Source organism: Argopecten irradians, chromosome 2, assembly GCF_041381155.1.
Source record: "Argopecten irradians isolate NY chromosome 2, Ai_NY, whole genome shotgun sequence".
In the NCBI taxonomy this organism is placed as follows: domain Eukaryota; kingdom Metazoa; phylum Mollusca; class Bivalvia; order Pectinida; family Pectinidae; genus Argopecten; species Argopecten irradians.
In genome coordinates this window covers 62,630,702-62,648,386 of record NC_091135.1, presented here as the reverse complement: position 1 = coordinate 62,648,386, position 17,685 = coordinate 62,630,702, and the positions used below count along the sequence as shown (strand labels likewise).

General features: G+C 37.8%; 1 protein-coding gene across 3 annotated transcripts in view; it reads left to right on the top strand.

The window, feature by feature from the left end:
* LOC138316188 (engulfment and cell motility protein 1-like) overlaps nucleotides 1-17,685 on the top strand; it is a 56,745-nt gene that overhangs the window by 8,610 nt on the left and 30,450 nt on the right. For all 3 annotated transcript variants that reach the window (XM_069257752.1, XM_069257754.1, XM_069257755.1), the window contains exons 6-15: nucleotides 458-557; nucleotides 798-883; nucleotides 4,371-4,448; nucleotides 10,116-10,188; nucleotides 12,960-13,010; nucleotides 13,382-13,504; nucleotides 13,943-14,053; nucleotides 14,336-14,443; nucleotides 15,373-15,481; nucleotides 16,028-16,164. In XM_069257752.1, coding sequence (XP_069113853.1) covers nucleotides 458-557; nucleotides 798-883; nucleotides 4,371-4,448; nucleotides 10,116-10,188; nucleotides 12,960-13,010; nucleotides 13,382-13,504; nucleotides 13,943-14,053; nucleotides 14,336-14,443; nucleotides 15,373-15,481; nucleotides 16,028-16,164 — 976 coding nt within the window. The remainder of the gene's footprint in view (nucleotides 1-457; nucleotides 558-797; nucleotides 884-4,370; nucleotides 4,449-10,115; nucleotides 10,189-12,959; nucleotides 13,011-13,381; nucleotides 13,505-13,942; nucleotides 14,054-14,335; nucleotides 14,444-15,372; nucleotides 15,482-16,027; nucleotides 16,165-17,685) is intronic.

The window sequence follows — 17,685 nt, the reverse complement described above, 5'->3', positions numbered from 1 at the left end:
AAAGTACTGAAGCGGTCTGTCTCAAATTTTATGTAGTTTGTTTGAAAAAGTTTGAAAAGCAGAGAAAGTATCCCTCTTTCCATTGTTAGACATAGATCATTCTTTGGTGGGCGCCAAGATCCCGCTGGGATCTCTTGTTAGAAATTTCAGGAGTCGCAGAAATTTGAAAATTAAAACAAAATCAAGTAGATTTGTTCATTACATTCTGACAGTTGGCTCTTAATATCACATTGGAAGTTTGCATAAGTGCATTTATATTAATTACTGATCCAGTGTGTTTGATATCTTCATTGGGATTCAGGGAAGAGAAAGACATTTGGTACTATATATTATCCTTGTACTGAAATCATTTGATTTCTTTACATTTACTCTTAATTGAAGTTAGCTTATCTGTTATATATAATTTTTGATTATCTATCAAAGAAAATAGAACAAAACAAATGTTGTTTGTTAACAGCCATGGTGAGCCCCTGTCCTACATCCTTAAGGGATTTGTAGCGCTGATGGACCATGGTGTGGTGTCCTGGGACGTCCTTCAGGTCGACTTCACAAAGAAGGTTTGTTATGTACAATCTAACATCAAATAAAAACTTTTACTGCTATATACAATTTTTACTTTTCGTAGTGGTATGAGTATGTGCAGTTGATCAACTGAACATTAAATATCACTTTAATATTGGATAATCACTTATACATAGTCAGGCAAAGTTATGAAAACTGTACATTTTTGAATGTTTACACTTTAATTGTTTCTGGTATATATATGGTGGTAATAACAGTTTTGTATTGTTGTTTAGGTGACAGAATGTGTGCTCAGTTCAAAGTCTGGTAACAGTTGTATACAGGCGGGTCTGGAAATCCTTGAGTGTATAGTTTTACATAGGTAAGTATACTGACTTGTGTAGACATCTGGATGTTCTGTATTCATTATTCACTGTCATTTCTACATTATATCTGTGTACATAAGGTTAAGCTATTTGGATTTGTTGTATGCCTGGGCCAAGTTGTTCAAAGCATGATTAGATTAATCACATGATTAGTGAAATTTTGATTTCTTATTTACTGCAAAAAATGTGATTATATCTTCAATAAACTCGGCAAGTAAGTAAAGAATGGAGTTCTTAAGATTCTTATCAAAATTTTTCTAAATTCGCATTACCAGGTCTCAGGATCATGAAACAACTTTAAGTACAAAACTGTCTTAGATTTAGACTTAGTCAATCAAAGATGATGTTACAAAAAGTTATGTCAATTCTGATTGGCTAAGTCTAAACTTAAGTCTAAAATTGTTTTATGATCCTGGAGCCAGGAATTATTTTATCTTGGTTTGAAAATTGTCATTAAACTGTGATTAGCCTTAGGCCACACCAAATAAATCAGTTGTTTGTCGGGAATCCCGCTCCTAAAATATCTAAGTTGAGAAAACAGTAAAAAAAAGAGAAAAATTGCAGCGCATCTTAAAAAAAATTGGCAAATCCAGATTTTTGTTCAGGCGTTTCCATATGGTTAAATACGTCAACCCTAGCCATATCTACATACCAGGCAGTTGAGCACTGGCCATGGCTTAATAATGAAGTAAACAAAGAGGTGTGAACACTCTCTGACCAACATCAGCAGTCCTAATTATTAGTCTGTCATGGGGCTACATTCAAGTGTGTAACGTTACTGTTACATGTGTATTATGGCTGAGTCTGAGGTCAAACAATCATCTGGCCATTCAAGGAATTTTATGCATTATAGATAGTGAGCATTACTTCAAAAACAAAAACTGCTTACAACTGTAAATGATTTACTCACATTTTTGATGCTGTGAAACAGCATTCTTAGGTACGCTCGGCGAGCCTGTGCACATCGAAACAATGAAACCACTCCAAGATGAAAATTAAAAGTTGTTTTGTTCATTTCACGTAATACTTGATGGTATGAAAAAATAAAACCTCAATATTAAAAACCACAGACATTGAATTTGTACATACATATACACCATGGATGGAGTGTTTTAAGTGATCAGTTGGGACTCTATGATATTTGTATTACTCCGAGATCAGTAGTCTCCAGAAAATCACGAAAAACGCCTTCTTTGCTGTCTTCTTCCACGACAGACTTTCGGTGGATTTTGGATTGTGTATGTTTATTTAAATTTTACGTAATTCATGCTACTGATCGATTATTGTAATCAAATGTTAGGAAGGTAACTGCAAAAGAAAGTTCTTATAACGCTTATAAAGTTTTTTTATGTTGGTTACATTGACGAACTATCTGATGATATTATTGTGCAGTAAAAGTATGTGTTTCCTCCCTTTATATGTCACTGGTAGTTGTGTCTTTTGTCTATCGAAAGGGAAAAAGTACAAAATTTATCAACATAAACTTACAAAATATAATGATTATATAGATCTTTATATGTACGAGCAACTTAAAGTAAAAAATGAACTTATATTGCCGTGTAATGTACGGTAGCCATATGAAGACTTGCTAAAGTCCGATGCATTGCATGGAGTTTTCTTGATGTTAGCGTTCTTATGAATTCAAAAGAAGTTTGAGTGTTATAAGTGACCAAATAATGTACCTTTTAATTGGCAAAAGGATATGGCCATGTTTTATTATAAGTCAAAAGTCAGCAAAGCAAAACTCACGATTAAATGTTCTGCACGATAATATCTCGCCAACTAGGCTTACGAAGACTTGCTAAAGTCCAATACATTACATGAAGTTTTCTTAATGTTAATGGCTATCGTTCTTGTGAATTTAAAAGAAATCCGAGTGATATACGTAATGCAGTAATGTACCTTTTATTTGACAGAAGTATTTGGCCATAATTTATTAGTCAAAAGTCATCAAATTAAAGCAACCCATGTTAGTTTTCTAAAAAGGAAATCCAAACATATCTGGAAATGGTAATATTTCTAATGTTATATTTTTCCGAAAATATTCTTCAATGTTAAGTGGATCTTAAGATACGGATATGTTTACTTCTTTTTGTCTTTGAAGAGAAATTGATGAAATTGATAATTTAGCAATTAATAAAGAATGGTACCCAGATTCTGAACGGTTTCATTGGTGTTGAAATCGTAATTTCAGAAATAATTTAGATATAAAATGTATAACAGTTATTTCAGGAAAATGAGTTATTCAACTTATTGTTCTTGAAAAACTTTAAATATCATAAAATAAATACGGTATACTGTAAATATATTTTGTTAAACTCTGAAATTCAACACTGCACACTTAGTATACTAAATTCAATATTTAAATGAAAAAAAAACAATTTCTTTATTCCTTTGTTTGAGTCCTTCATTTACAGCATCTATGAGTGGCCTTGGCACTTTGATTAATGTTTATAATTAATAGGCCTTACTATCCATAGACGTCACAAATTTTGTAATGGCCACCATTTTGGGTAATTGTAATAGTGGATCCGGATTGGTATACAATTTTAGGATATCACTAATAATCGTGTTGAGTTTTATTAATGGAAGGGGATTATCTTAATAGAATTTTGGTGTAGAATTTAGACTACATGTTGATAAAATGATAAAATTGGTAATAGTAAATATAATTAAATCAATAAAATATTTAATTTAATTTCTTTCTTTTTTTTACTTTTTTTCTCTCTCAGATTAGTTACATTTTGATTATTACTGTAGCAGATCTGATATTTTCTAAAAATGAGTATTTATGTTGAAATGAAAATTTAGTATATTGCTTCATTATACATAATTGTGAAAAATGTTCAACTGTTGAAAGTTAAATCAATGTAAGCCTAGTATTTTTTTATTTTTTTTTTTATTCAATAACAGATAAATTAAAAAGAATAAGGGTAAAATAGGGTTGAAATACAGGCATCTTCGTCAATGAAATTAAATCTTTCCTGCGAATCATGGATCATCATAATTTAAGACCAGTAAGTTTCAATTGGCAAATCAAGTTTTGACCTAGAGCTACTCCGTTTTTTTTCCAATTTGATTAAAATTTGATATAAAAAGACGCTCTATTGAATCAATGAACTTAATTTTTTTTCTTTTAAGAATATTGCTTGAATATAATTATAATTAATTAGATGTAAATATTTTGAAATGTTTAAAAAAAAAAATTGCCAAAAAATTAGCTCTCACATGACCTTTCGCCTCTGAAAATCTGAAAATGAATATTTAATTAAAAATAAAAAAAATTCGCTCGCTCGCTCCCAATTTATTTTCCTCACTTCCGAAGAACAACTGATTTATTTGGTGTGGTCATCTTTTGAATAAACTGGGCCCAGTAGATTATGAAATGTGTTGAAATTCAGATCAATGTTGTCATATTTTTCAGTAATCCTCCCTTTGCTGAAAGATTTTTTCACCGAATTGTTTTCTTTGTATATATTACAGCAGTGCGACAAACAAGATAGACATAGTGGAGAATTATATACTGGGTTCACAGGAGAAAGTACACAGTCACCTCCAAACGTAAGTGCATGATGTGGGCATGGAGGGTCAGGGTGTGGGAGACTGGATAGGGAGAGCTAGGGGTGGGAGAAGTGGCAGGAGGGTGAAGGTGGGGGAGACTGGATAGGGAGAGCTAGGGGTGGGAGAAGTGGCATGGAGGGTTAAGGTGGGGGAGACTGGATAGGGAGAGCTAGGGGTGGGAGAAGTGGCAGGGAGGGTTAAAGTGGGGGGAGACTGGATTGGGAGAGCTAGGGGTGGGAGAAGTGGCAGGGAGGGTTAAGGTGGGGGAGACTGGATAGGGAGAGCTAGGGGTGGGAGAAGTGGCAGGGAGGGTTAAGGTGGGGGAGACTGGATAGGGAGAGTTAGAGGTGGGAGAAGTGGCAGGGAGGGTTAAGGTGGGGGAGAGCTAGGGTGTGGGAGAGGGGGCGTGGAGGGTTAGGGTGGGGGAGACTGGATGGGGAGGGTTAGGGGTAGGAGAGAGGGCAGGGAGGGCTAAGGTGGGGGAGAGCTAGGGGTGGGAGAAGAGGAGTGGAGGGTTAGGGTGTGGGATTCTGGATGGGAAGGATAAGGGGTAGGAGAGGGGGCGTGGAGGGTTAAGGTGGGAGAGACTTGATTGGGAGAGGGGGCGTGGAGGGTAAGGGCGGGGAGACTAGATGGGGAGGGTTAGGGGAAGGAGAGAGAGCAGTGAGGACTGGATGGAGAGAGTTGGGGGAGGGAGAAGAGATGGGGAGGGTTAGTGGTAGGGAGAGGGGGTGGGGAGGGTTAGGCCCGGGGTAGGAGAGTGTGTGGGGAAATAAGGACAGTGCCTACAGGGGTTACTGTCAAACTAACATGGTCTGGTAGTGAGGTCATTGGGAAGAATTGAAGAATGTAGAGGAGGAGACATTGATGAAGAATGTAGAGGAGGAGACATTGATGAAGAATGTAGAGGAGGAGACATTGATGAAGAATGTAGAGGAGGAGACATTGATGAAGAATGTAGAGGAGGAGACATTGATGAAGAATGTAGAGAGTTGCATCAACACATAGTCAATGCAAATTAACCTTAAATATAAGTAAAGACAGACACTACCTCCAAACAGGGGGAGGGCAAAATGTTACAGGAGGGGGACAGGCAAAGAAGAAAGTGGTGGAGCATTACCTATTTAGTTAACGTAGACCGTCCCTTCTGTGACATCATACGTTTGTTACGTCGCTATCCGAATCCCAGCAAACGTATTTTATTTCTCTGTACCCATCTATTACAACTCGCTTCTGAAATCGGCATTCGAGCAAGTATTTCGTCTAGAACCTTTTCGAGTGTTTACTTGAAGTGTATCAATCTAAAGGTGTGCCAATCGGTAAAATCTAACAAGGGTAGATAAATAACATAAAAACGTTGAAAAGTGCTACGGATTCGCCTATTTTTTAACATTTTCAGACCAAAATTTAAGGGGTAGTAGGAAGCAAATCGGTCATAATTTGAAAAATAATGCGGTGAGGTATACTTTTTATTGGCTTTTCGTATTGCAAATAAGCCAATCTTCATGGAAAATCTAAAAAATCGATTTTTCCTGAGATCATTTTTTCAGAAAAAAAGAAAACATTACTATTTTGATGCATTTTTTCACTAAAATTGGGTCCAGACTTAATTTTAAAATAATGATATTTCGTTTTATTGTGGAAAACCCAGCTTGTTGGATATAGTAATGAATTCTATATCACCTACTGAAGGTATGAACATGTTACAGGTATATTATTTATATGTTAAGGGATGCTACAGGGAGTTAATATTATTTATTTAAAAATCCTTAAAAGCCGGATTATAAAGTCATTTGTACATATCTTTAAGCAACCCTGGAAGAAAAATTAACCCGGTGACATATGATTTTTATGCGGTTTTTGTGATCAGGGTATAGCTAAAATCAAAATATCAAAAAATGAACGAAATCCATGAGAGGAAACCAGAAGGGACGGTCTACCTTAATACACTATTACTATAGTTGGATGGGCTTATTATGGAGCATGGCATTTTACACCACAGGGAAATACAAACATATCAGTAGGAAAGGAAAAAGCTAAGGGAAGTATTGTAGAGTAGTACATGCTAGGTCAACAGGAGACAGTATGTAAATGTAAGTATAGTGTGGATAGTAAGAGTAAATAAAGAGGAAAGAGAGGTGGTAGAGGAGGGGGATTACGGTATACCAGAAGACTAAGAGGAGAGGGAAGGGGTAGAGGAGGGGGATTACAGTATACCAGTAGACTAAGAGAAGAGGGAAGGGGAATTACAGTATACCAGTAGACTAAGAGGAGAGGGAAGGAGTAGAGGAGGGGGATTACAGTATACCAGTAGACTAAGAGAAGAGGGAAGGGGGATTACAGTATACCAGTAGACTAAGAGGAGAGGGAAGGGGTAGAGGAGGGGGATTACAGTATACCAGTAGACTAAGAGAAGAGGGAAGGGGGATTACAGTATACCAGTAGACTTAGAGGAGAGGGAAGGGGTAGAGGAGGGGGATTACAGTATACCAGTAGACTAAGAGGAGAGGGAAGGGGTAGAGGAGGGGGATTACAGTATACCAGTAGACTTAGAGGAGAGGGAGGGGGTAGAGGAGGGGGATTACAGTATACCAGTAGACTAAGAGGAGAGGGAAGGGGTAGAGGAGGGGGATTACAGTATACCAGTAGACTAAGAGAAGAGGGAAGGGGAATTACAGTATACCAGTAGACTAAGAGGAGAGGGAAGGGGTAGAGGAGGGGGATTACAGTATACCAGTAGACTAAGAGAAGAGGGAAGGGGAATTACAGTATACCAGTAGACTAAGAGGAGAGGGAAGGGGTAGAGGAGGGGGATTACAGTATACCAGTAGACTAAGAGAAAAGGGAAGGGGGATTACAGTATACCAGTAGACTTAGAGGAGAGGGAAGGGGTAGAGGAGGGGGATTACAGTATACCAGTAGACTAAGAGAAGAGGGAAGGGGGATTACAGTATACCAGTAGACTTAGAGGAGAGGGAAGGGGTAGAGGAGGGGGATTACAGTAAACCAGTAGACTAAGAGGAGAGGGAAGGGGTAGAGGAGGGGGATTACAGTATACCAGTAGACTAAGAGAAGAGGGAAGGGGGATTACAGTATACCAGTAGACTAAGAGGAGAGGGAGGGGGTAGAGGAGGGGGATTACAGTATACCAGTAGACTAAGAGAAGAGGGAAGGGGAATTACAGTATACCAGTAGACTAAGAGGAACAGGAGGGGTAGAGGAGGGGGTTTACAGTATACCAGTAGACTAAGAGAAGAGGGAAGGGGGATTACAGTATACCAGTAGACTAAGAGGAGAGGGAAGGGGTAGAGGAGGGGGATTACAGTATACCAGTAGACTAAGAGGAGAGGGAAGGAGTAGAGGAGGGGGGATTACAGTATACCAGTAGACTAAGAGGAGAGGGAAGGGGTAGAGGAGGGGGATTACAGTATACCAGTAGACTAAGAGGAGAGGGAAGGAGTAGAGGAGGGGGATTACAGTATACCAGTAGACTAAGAGAACAGGGAAGGGGGATTACAGTATACCAGTAGACTAAGAGGAGAGGGAAGGGGTAGAGGAGGGGGATTACAGTATACCAGTAGACTAAGATGAAAGGGAGGGGGTAAAGGAGGGGGATTACAGTATACCAGTAGACTAGGGGGTAGAGGAGGGGGATTACAGTATACCAGAAGACTAAGAGGAAAGGGAGGGGGGGGATTACAGTATACCAGAAAACTAAGAGGAGAGGGAGGGGGTAGAAGAGGGGGATTACAGTATACCAGTAGACTAAGAGAAGAGGGAAGGGGAATTACAGTATACCAGTAGACTAAGAGGAGAGGGAAGGGGTAGAGGAGGGGGATTACAGTATACCAGTAGACTAAGAGGAGAGGGAAGGAGTAGAGGAGGGGGATTACAGTATACCAGTAGACTAAGAGAAGAGGGAAGGGGGATTACAGTATACCAGTAGACTAAGAGGAGAGGGAAGGGGTAGAGGAGGGGGATTACAGTATACCAGTAGACTAAGAGAAGAGGGAAGGGGGATTACAGTATACCAGTAGACTAAGAGGAGAGGGAAGGGGTAGAGGAGGAGGATTACAGTATACCAGTAGACTAAGATGAAAGGGAGGGGGTAAAGGAGGGGGATTACAGTATACCAGTAGACTAGGGGGTAGAGGAGGGGGATTACAGTATACCAGAAGACTAAGAGGAGAGGGAAAGAGGATTACAGTATACCAGTAGACTAAGAGGAGAGGGAAGGGGTAGAGGAGGGGGATTACAGTATACCAGTAGACTAAGAGGAGAGGGAAGGGGTAGAGGAGGGGGATTACAGTATACCAGTAGACTAAGAGGAACGGGAGGGGTTAGAGGAGGGGGATTACAGTATACCAGTAGACTAAGAGGAGAGGGAAGGGGTAGAGGAGGGGGATTACAGTATACCAGTAGACTAAGAGGAGAGGGAAGGGGTAGAGGAGGGGGATTACAGTATACCAGTAGACTAAGAGGAAAGAGAGGGGGTAAATGAGGGGATTACAGTATACCAGTAGACTAAGAGGAGAGGGAAGGGGTAGAGGAGGGGGATTACAGTATACCAGTAGACTAAGAGGAAAGAGAGGGGGTAAAGGAGGGGGATTACAGTATACCAGTAGACTAAGAGGAACGGGAGGGGTTAGAGGAGGGGGATTACAGTATACCAGTAGACTAAGAGGAGAGGGAAGGGGTAGAGGAGGGGGATTACAGTATACCAGTAGACTAAGAGGAGAGGGAAGGGGTAGAGGAGGGGGATTACAGTATACCAGTAGACTAAGAGGAGAGGGAAGGGGTAGAGGAGGGGGATTACAGTATACCAGTAGACTAAGAGGAGAGGGAGGGGGTAGAGGAGGGGGATTACAGTATACCAGTAGACTAAGAGGAGAGGGAGGGGGTAGAGGAGGGAGATTACAGTATACCAGTAGACTAAGAGGAGAGGAAAGTGGGAATACAGTATACCAGTAGACTAAGAGGAAAGGGAGGGGGTTAAGGAGGGCATAGTATACCAGTAGATAAAGAAGAGAGGGAGAGGGATTACAGTTTACCAGTAGACTAAGAGGAAAGGGCACACAATCACCTTTAACTATATTTAACATAGAGGAAATAAGGGATGGGATGGGTAGATAGAAATGTAGCCTTTATGGTGTCCAGTCTTGATTATTGATACTCAAATACATGCAACTAACTTCATGAGTTTGAACTATAGAAATATTACATAAAACAGAATTATAAAGATTTTGTATCAGTGACTGATCTTGGGTCTGATCTCCTGAATATGTATTTGTATCAATAGATCTCCTGAATATGTATTTGTATCAATAGCTGTGTTCATTTAATGTTAGAATATCATGTGGTGCTTTATTGCATAGAAGGCAAAGTTTGTTTCACCTTTTCAATGGTAATAATTCATGTACCATGTGATACCCGATAATGTTTTTTTTGGGAGACTATTGTTTCTATGGTGATGGAATGATGTCAAAAGATGATATCCTGCGCTAACGTCATTTCAACAGAAAGATTACAAATAGTTATGTTCCATAACCACTGGAGATACTAGTCCTACATAAACATTATCTGGTATCACATGGTACATGAATTAGTTCCATTTACCAAGATTTACAGACAATATTGCATATCATTTTCCATATCTCAATGTTTCAGGCCTGAGCTACAGAAGAATTCCATGGCGCTCCTTAATGCTTTGTTTTCAAAGGCTAACCCAGTGAAAAAGAAGGTAGATGCTGTTTGTGTTGATGGTCGTTAAATGAGAAAGTTCCTATATGAAAAGGCTGACTGTACCTTCGACCCTTAAATCTGATGATAGTTCAATATTTGATGTTCTTGTTATACGTATGGAAAACAATTTATTGAAACATTTTTAGCCCACCATCATCAAAATTTTGGCTATTCCAATCGCCTTTCGTCCGTGGTCTGTTTGTAAACAATGCTTGTTACTGCTATTTCTTGAGAAGTACTGCACAGATTTTACATGCATGGTTCCCATGGTTTTTTCGACTATATGACAATTATAGAAAAATCTGCCTGGCAGCCATCTTGGATTTTGGCAGTTGATGTTTTTAGGTCATCTGACCCGAAGGGTCAGGATGACCTATAGTCATCATGTTTCGTCCGTCGTCGTGCGCCGTCCGCCGTGCGCCGTGCGCCGTCCGCCGTGCGCCGTCCGCCGTGCGCCGTGCGCCGTCCGCCGTGCGTTAACTTTTCACATTTTGAACTTCTTCTCAAGTTTGACCAGTGGGATTGAGCTGAAACTTACCTGAAATGATCCTGAGATGGTCCGACAAAGTGTTGTTATTTTTCGGGTCGATCTGAAATCCAAGATGGCCGCCACAGCCGCCATCTTGAAAACACATTTTAAACTTCTTCTCAAGTTCTACCGGTGCAATTTGGCTGAAACTTGCATGAAATGATCCTGACATGGTCCCGACAAAGTGTTGTTATTTTTCGGGTCGATCCGAAATCCAAGATGGCCGCCACAGGCGCCATCTTGAAAACACATTTTGAACTTCTTCTCAAGTTCTACTGGTGCGATTTGGCTGAAACTTGCATGAAATGATCCTGACATGGTCCCGACAAAGTGTTGTTATTTTTCGGGTCGATCCGAAATCCAAGATGGCCGCCACAGCCGCCATCTTGAAAACACATTTTAAACTTCTTCTCAAGTTCTACCAGTGCGATTTGGCTAAAAATTGCATGAAATGATCCTGTTATGGTCCCGACAAAGTGTTGTTATTTTTCGGGTCGATCCGAAATCCAAGATGGCCGCCACAGGCGCCATCTTGAAAACACATTTTGAACTTCTTCTCAAGTTCTACTAGTGCGATTTGGCTGAAACTTGCATGAAATGATCCTGACATGGTCCCGACAAAGTGTTGTTATTTTTTGGGACGAACAAAAATCCAAGATGGCCACCACAGCCGCCATCTTGAAAACACATTTTGAACTTCTTCTCAAGTTCTTCCAGTGGGATTTGGCTGAAACTTGCATGAAATGATCCTGACATGGTCCCGACAAAGTGTTTTTTTTTTTTGGGTCGATCTGAAATCCAAGATGGCAGCCACAGTCTCCATCTTGAAAACACATTTTGAACTTCTTCTCAAGTTCTACCGGTGCAATTTCACTGAAACTTGCATGAAATGATCCTGACATGGTCCCAACAAAGTGTTGTTATTTTTCGGGTCGATCCGAAATCAAAGATGGCCCACACAGCCGCCCTCTTGAAAACACATTTTGAACTTCTTCTCAAGTTCTTCCAGTGGGATTTGGCTGAAACTTGCATGAAATGATCCTGACATGGTCCCGACAAAGTGTTTTTTTTTTTTTGGGTCGATCTGAAATCCAAGATGGCAGCCACAGTCTCCATCTTGAAAACACATTTTGAACTTCTTCTCAAGTTCTACCGGTGCAATTTCACTGAAACTTGCATGAAATGATCCTGACATGGTCCCAACAAAGTGTTGTTATTTTTCGGGTCAATCCGAAATCCAAGATGGCCGTCACAGCCGCCATCTTGAAAACACATTTTGAACTTATTCTCAAGTTCTACCGAAGGGATTTGGCTGAAACTTGCATGAAATGATCGTGACATGGTCCAGACAAAGTATTGTTTACATCTCTGGTTGATCCCAAATCGAAGATGACTACCATGACACTATGTCTAATTTAATTTCCTATATTTAAAGGCCCTTGGGCCTCTTGTTTGAAATAAAATTTGTTGAAAGAAATTGAAAATGATCCTGACATGATCCTGACAAAGTGACACCATATATAATTAATTTTACTATTGTCAAGGTAGTCAGATGACCGTTAAGGCCCTTTGGGCCTCTTGTTTACTTTTATTTCTCAGAAAGGACTGAAGGGGTCTGTCTCAAATTTCATATGTAGGTTTCCCTAGGGCACTAGGAGTGTCATGGTGTTTTTGAGAATTATCGGAAAAGCAATGATATGACCACCAGACAGCCATCTTGGATTTTGGTAGTTGAAGATTGTTTCTTACAGGTTACTGAAGGGATCTGTCTCAACTATTATGTGTAGGTTCCCATAGGGCCCTTGTGAATATTGCATTTTGGGACTGATTGGTCAACAATATGGATGACTGGCCTCCATCTTGGATTTTGGTATTTGAATTTTGTAACCACTACTTCTGAGAAATTACTGAAGGAATCTGTCTCAAATGTCATATGTAGGTTCCCCTGGGCTCTAGTTGTGCATATTACATTTTGGGAGACATTGGTCTTCATTATGGCCGACTGGCTGCCATCTTGAATTTTGATAATAAAGTTTGAAAAGCAGAGTCAAGATCCTTCTTTCAATTGTCAGACATAGATCAATCTTTGGTGGGTGCCAAGATCCCTCTGGGATCTATTGTATTGACAAATTATCTATGATACTTTTACACTGTAATCATTTTGAGTTAAACTAGTAAATGTCTGAGCTTAATTCTGTTGATTCTACACTTAGTATAAAATGTTATTTTTTTGTTTGAAGGAGATATCCAAAATGGTGCAATCAAAGAGATTCCGTAATATTATTTCAACGGTAAGTTAAAATGTTGTGAGATATGTGTTGATTTTTCACAAATATCTGTATGATAGGGAAAACAAAATTATAGTGCCGTAAAGATAGTCTAGCAGACAAAATAATTTGTGTAAAATATAGATTGTATTAGGGGGTACACATATAAAGGGTGGCCGGATATGGTGTAGTTGTTTAATACTTTTGCTAGAAGAGAAGATTTTGCAATCTCCTCATTTATACTAATTCAGCGAGAGAAGGATACATGCATTTGTAAATTTCTTATATATTATACGTACATATATTTACAGGATATCTTGCTTTGCGGGTATTTAAATTCACAGAAATTAACTAATTAAAACAAAACGTCTGAGGTTATTGCTGTTTTGTTTCAGTATGTTATCGGGAGTGGACGAGTGCCGGGCAGCGACATAGCACATCATCTTTACGTTCTACAGACTCTGATATTGAGCATGTTTGAGGATCGCATGAACACCCCTGCTGACCCTCAGGACCCGGTGAGTAGGTTTAAGGACCATTTAGAAAACAACATGTCTCACAAATAGCAATTTTGTGTCAATTTGATGCTTGTTACCAAAACCTTGTTCTTGGTAAAAAGAAGAGATATTTCATAATTAATATGTACAGTATGTAACTTGTTATGTGAATGGGATCAATATACAAGTTTATTTGAAAAGATATTGATCTTTGATATTCGGTAAAGTTTCAAGCTTATTTCTGTTTTTTCTGAGGAAGTACTGATTCAAAAGTTTTCTTGGTGTTTTAATCTTTTTCCTGCCATTTGTCTATGTTTTAGTTTGAGGTTTGGATACATCATTTGAATGACATAGAGACATTTTGTAATAAAATCTTATGATAATCTTTCAACTGTTATAAATTAAGCTTTTTGATTAAATATACAAAGTTATACACAGTTAGAATATTTTCTGTTGTAGCTGGTCATTAAGAGTATTGACACATTGAGGCCTACAGCGATCGCCATCGACAGTGACTCCAACCAGCCAGGGACACGCAAATCTAACCTGTACAGAAAACTAGGATTTGAGGTTAGGTCATTTCTCAATATCAACCTACAATCAGAATTACATGTATTTACTGTAAAAGTATGATAATAGCACATGTTTAAACACAGCATGTCTGCTTGTACTTATTAGGTACGGAAAAATCAGATTGCAACAGATAGGATACAAATGAATTGATCTTCAAATCATTCTTTATTTGGATCACTGGTTTGAGTGGTTTCTTATACCCTGTTGTATAGTATACCAGAAATGGAGCCATGTGTTATCAGAGTTCTAACATAAGCCTATGACCTAATTTGTCTTCAGGACCTTTCCATGCCTGCACAAGACTTTGCCAGAAATACACCCCCAGGAATATTGGCTCTGGATAATGTCGCTTATTTTGCTGAAAAACACCAAGAAAATTATGTAAAGGTAAAAACAAAAATAACTTTTGATATTGTAATAAAACTTGTTATCAGATATTCATGATTTAATGTAACAGGTAATAACAGTATGATTGTTATCAGATATTCATGATTTAATGTTATAGGTAATAACAGTATGATTGTTATCAGATATTCATGATTTAATGTTATAGGTAATAACAGTATGATTGTTATCAGATATTCATGATTTAATGTAACAGGTAATAACAGTATGATGATTGTTATCAGATATTCATGATTTATGGTAACAGGTAATAACAGTATGATTGTTATCAGATATTCATGATTTAATGTTATAGGTAATAACAGTATGATTGTTATCAGATATTCATGATTTAATGTAACAGGTAATACAGTATGATGTTATGATTTGTTAATAACAGTATGATTGTTATCAGATATTCATGATTTAATGTAACAGGTAATAACAGTATGATTGTTATCAGATATTCATGATTTAATGTTATAGGTAATAACAGTATGATTGTTATCAGATATTCATGATTTAATGTAACAGGTAATAACAGTATGATTGTTATCAGATATTCATGATTTAATGTAACAGGTAATAACAGTATGATTGTTATCAGATATTCATGATTTAATGTAACAGGTAATAACAGTATGATTGTTATCAGATATTCATGATTTAATGTAACAGGTAATAACAGTATGATTGTTATCAGATATTCATGATTTAATGTTATAGGTAATAACAGTATGATTGTTATCAGATATTCATGATTTAATGTTATAGGTAATAACAGTATGAAGTATCATATATGCTCTTTGTCCTGAATAGAAAATTGACATAAAACTCCTAAAAATAAATAAATATGTATTGTTTTGTATCAATACTTCAAATTAATATGATATGACTATGCTAATTATCGATGATGTTTAATGATATTGTAGGTAGTCCTGGAGAATTCCAGTCGTTCTGATGAACATGATTGTCCCTTTATAAAAGCCAGTATAATGTTGACTAGGATCCTGTGTGAAATCCTTAAAATAGGGGAGCCACGTAAGTTAAAGCAACAAAAGCAGAATGTGCCATCTGTGGAGGGATACAGTTAGAATTGTCTCCCTGGAAAGAGATAGTTTCTCGAGAGAGACGCCAAAGAGAAAATAAATCTTTCCAGGGAGACAATTCTAAATTTATACCGACACATAACGGTCTAATTATTTTCTTATACCAAACAAAATTAAGATCAATCCATAAATTTGTTAAAATCAACATCAACAAGCTGTATAAATCTCTGGTAAAAGTAACTCCTAAGTATATTTGCCAAAATTGTCAGATTGCAGTCAATGAGATTAACATCATGCCTTGACTCCATGTAAAGCCAAAATGACTACGACACAGTTTATTGAAAGTTCCAGACAACGTCGACTTCTGGTTACATGCGTAGCTTTCAAGGAGTTATTTCCCTCGGGGATTATTTCCCTGGGGTTATTTCCCATGAAATATCTTAACTTTTCATGTGATCGAGTTTGATCCAATCAGAAAATGTTAAATTAAAGTGAGGTAAAAAACATTATAATTGAGTGTTATACATCTGTTTTGTAGCCCGTGAGGAGGGAGAGAAATACCACCCTATGTTTTTCGGCCATGAGGAGCCATTCCAGGAATTTTTCTGTATCTGTATACAGCTCCTTAACAAGACGTGGCGTGAGATGAGAGCCTCCACGGAGGACTTCCAGAAGGTTAGCTTAAAGAATTCGCAAACATAATACTTCTGTCATGTGCAAGACAGAAACATAGTACAGAGGATTCCGCTTATTTGCATAGGTCATTTTCCAGAAGAAAATATGCAAATAACCGGAGTATTTGAATAGGCGGAGATGACATTTTGTACCTCCGTTTGACCCCACATATGTATGTGAATAGGCAAATAGATATCGTTTCGTTTACTTAATAAATACGTAAATTATTTACACTTAAAACGAACCACAAGTAATTATTTTTGAAGTTGTAAATCGATTTTAATTGTTTAATAACAAAAAATATTCCAATATTAGAGTCTTGTTTACGTTAGATCGACACGTGAATATTTGAGAAACAGCTAAACGATCGATATCATATGCAATTAGATTCTACTAAACAGGATTGGATTTGTATCTACAATTCTGAACCTAAATAATAAACAAATTTACGTACATTTGCCTGGCAAAATGAACTTACGATCGTGATTAAACTTCAAAGTGCCGATCAAATAATAGTGTTGCTTTTACACATGTGCATATGAATTTGAAAATGGCGGCAGGTGATGAAGCCATGCGTTCACTCGACCTAAATGTCTTTTGAGAATTCTCCCCTGTATTGTTGATCTATACGGCGAATAGCTTGATAACATTTCAGAAATTAATGCATATTCAAGTAGCAATGAAACAATTAACGTAGCAAGTATCTTTTGTATCCTAAGCTTACATACTGTACGAAACTTGCGGTAGTAATTGTACGCCGACTTTGCATGCTTTTATGTCTCGCTCAACGAGACGCTTGATACGCACATGTCTGTCGTAGTCAACAAGACTCTGGTTGAACGAGACTACTCATGAATGGCGATTGTTTTAAGGAAGCATGGTTTCTCCAACCGATCGCGAACTAAGGTACGTTACGTTAATAAATAAACATATTTGAAAGTGCAAATGCTTTAATTAGATGTTTGAGTCAGAAATATACTAAAGGAATGATCAACCGCTGCTGATGTAAATCGCAACAGCGTCGAATACCTTTGCAGATTCATGCATAAAATAACAAGCCATACTATAATGTTAATCTGTTACCAGGATGATTTCTAGTAAAAGCGAAGTATCTTGAAACATATATCGGCGAATTTCGCTAAAAATATATTGCAAAATTGAAAAATATTCGATTTTATTTTTAGAATTTTCCAAATATTTTATTCAAATAACCGGAGGTCATGTAAAAGTCTATGCAAATACACGGAGTTGAAAAACAAAGATAAAGAAGGAAAAAATCGGGACCGCAGAATTTTATGCAAATAACCGAAATATTCAAATAACCGTTATTCAGATTATGTGGAGTCCTAGTACTTCTATCATGTTCAGTACAGAAACATAGTACTTCTATCATGTTCAGAACAGAAACATAGTACTTCTATCATGTTCAGTACAGAAACATAGTACTTCTATCATGATCAATACAGAAACATAGTACAGTCGAAACTCGTTATCTCAAAATCGCTTGAGTCGAAATTCCGG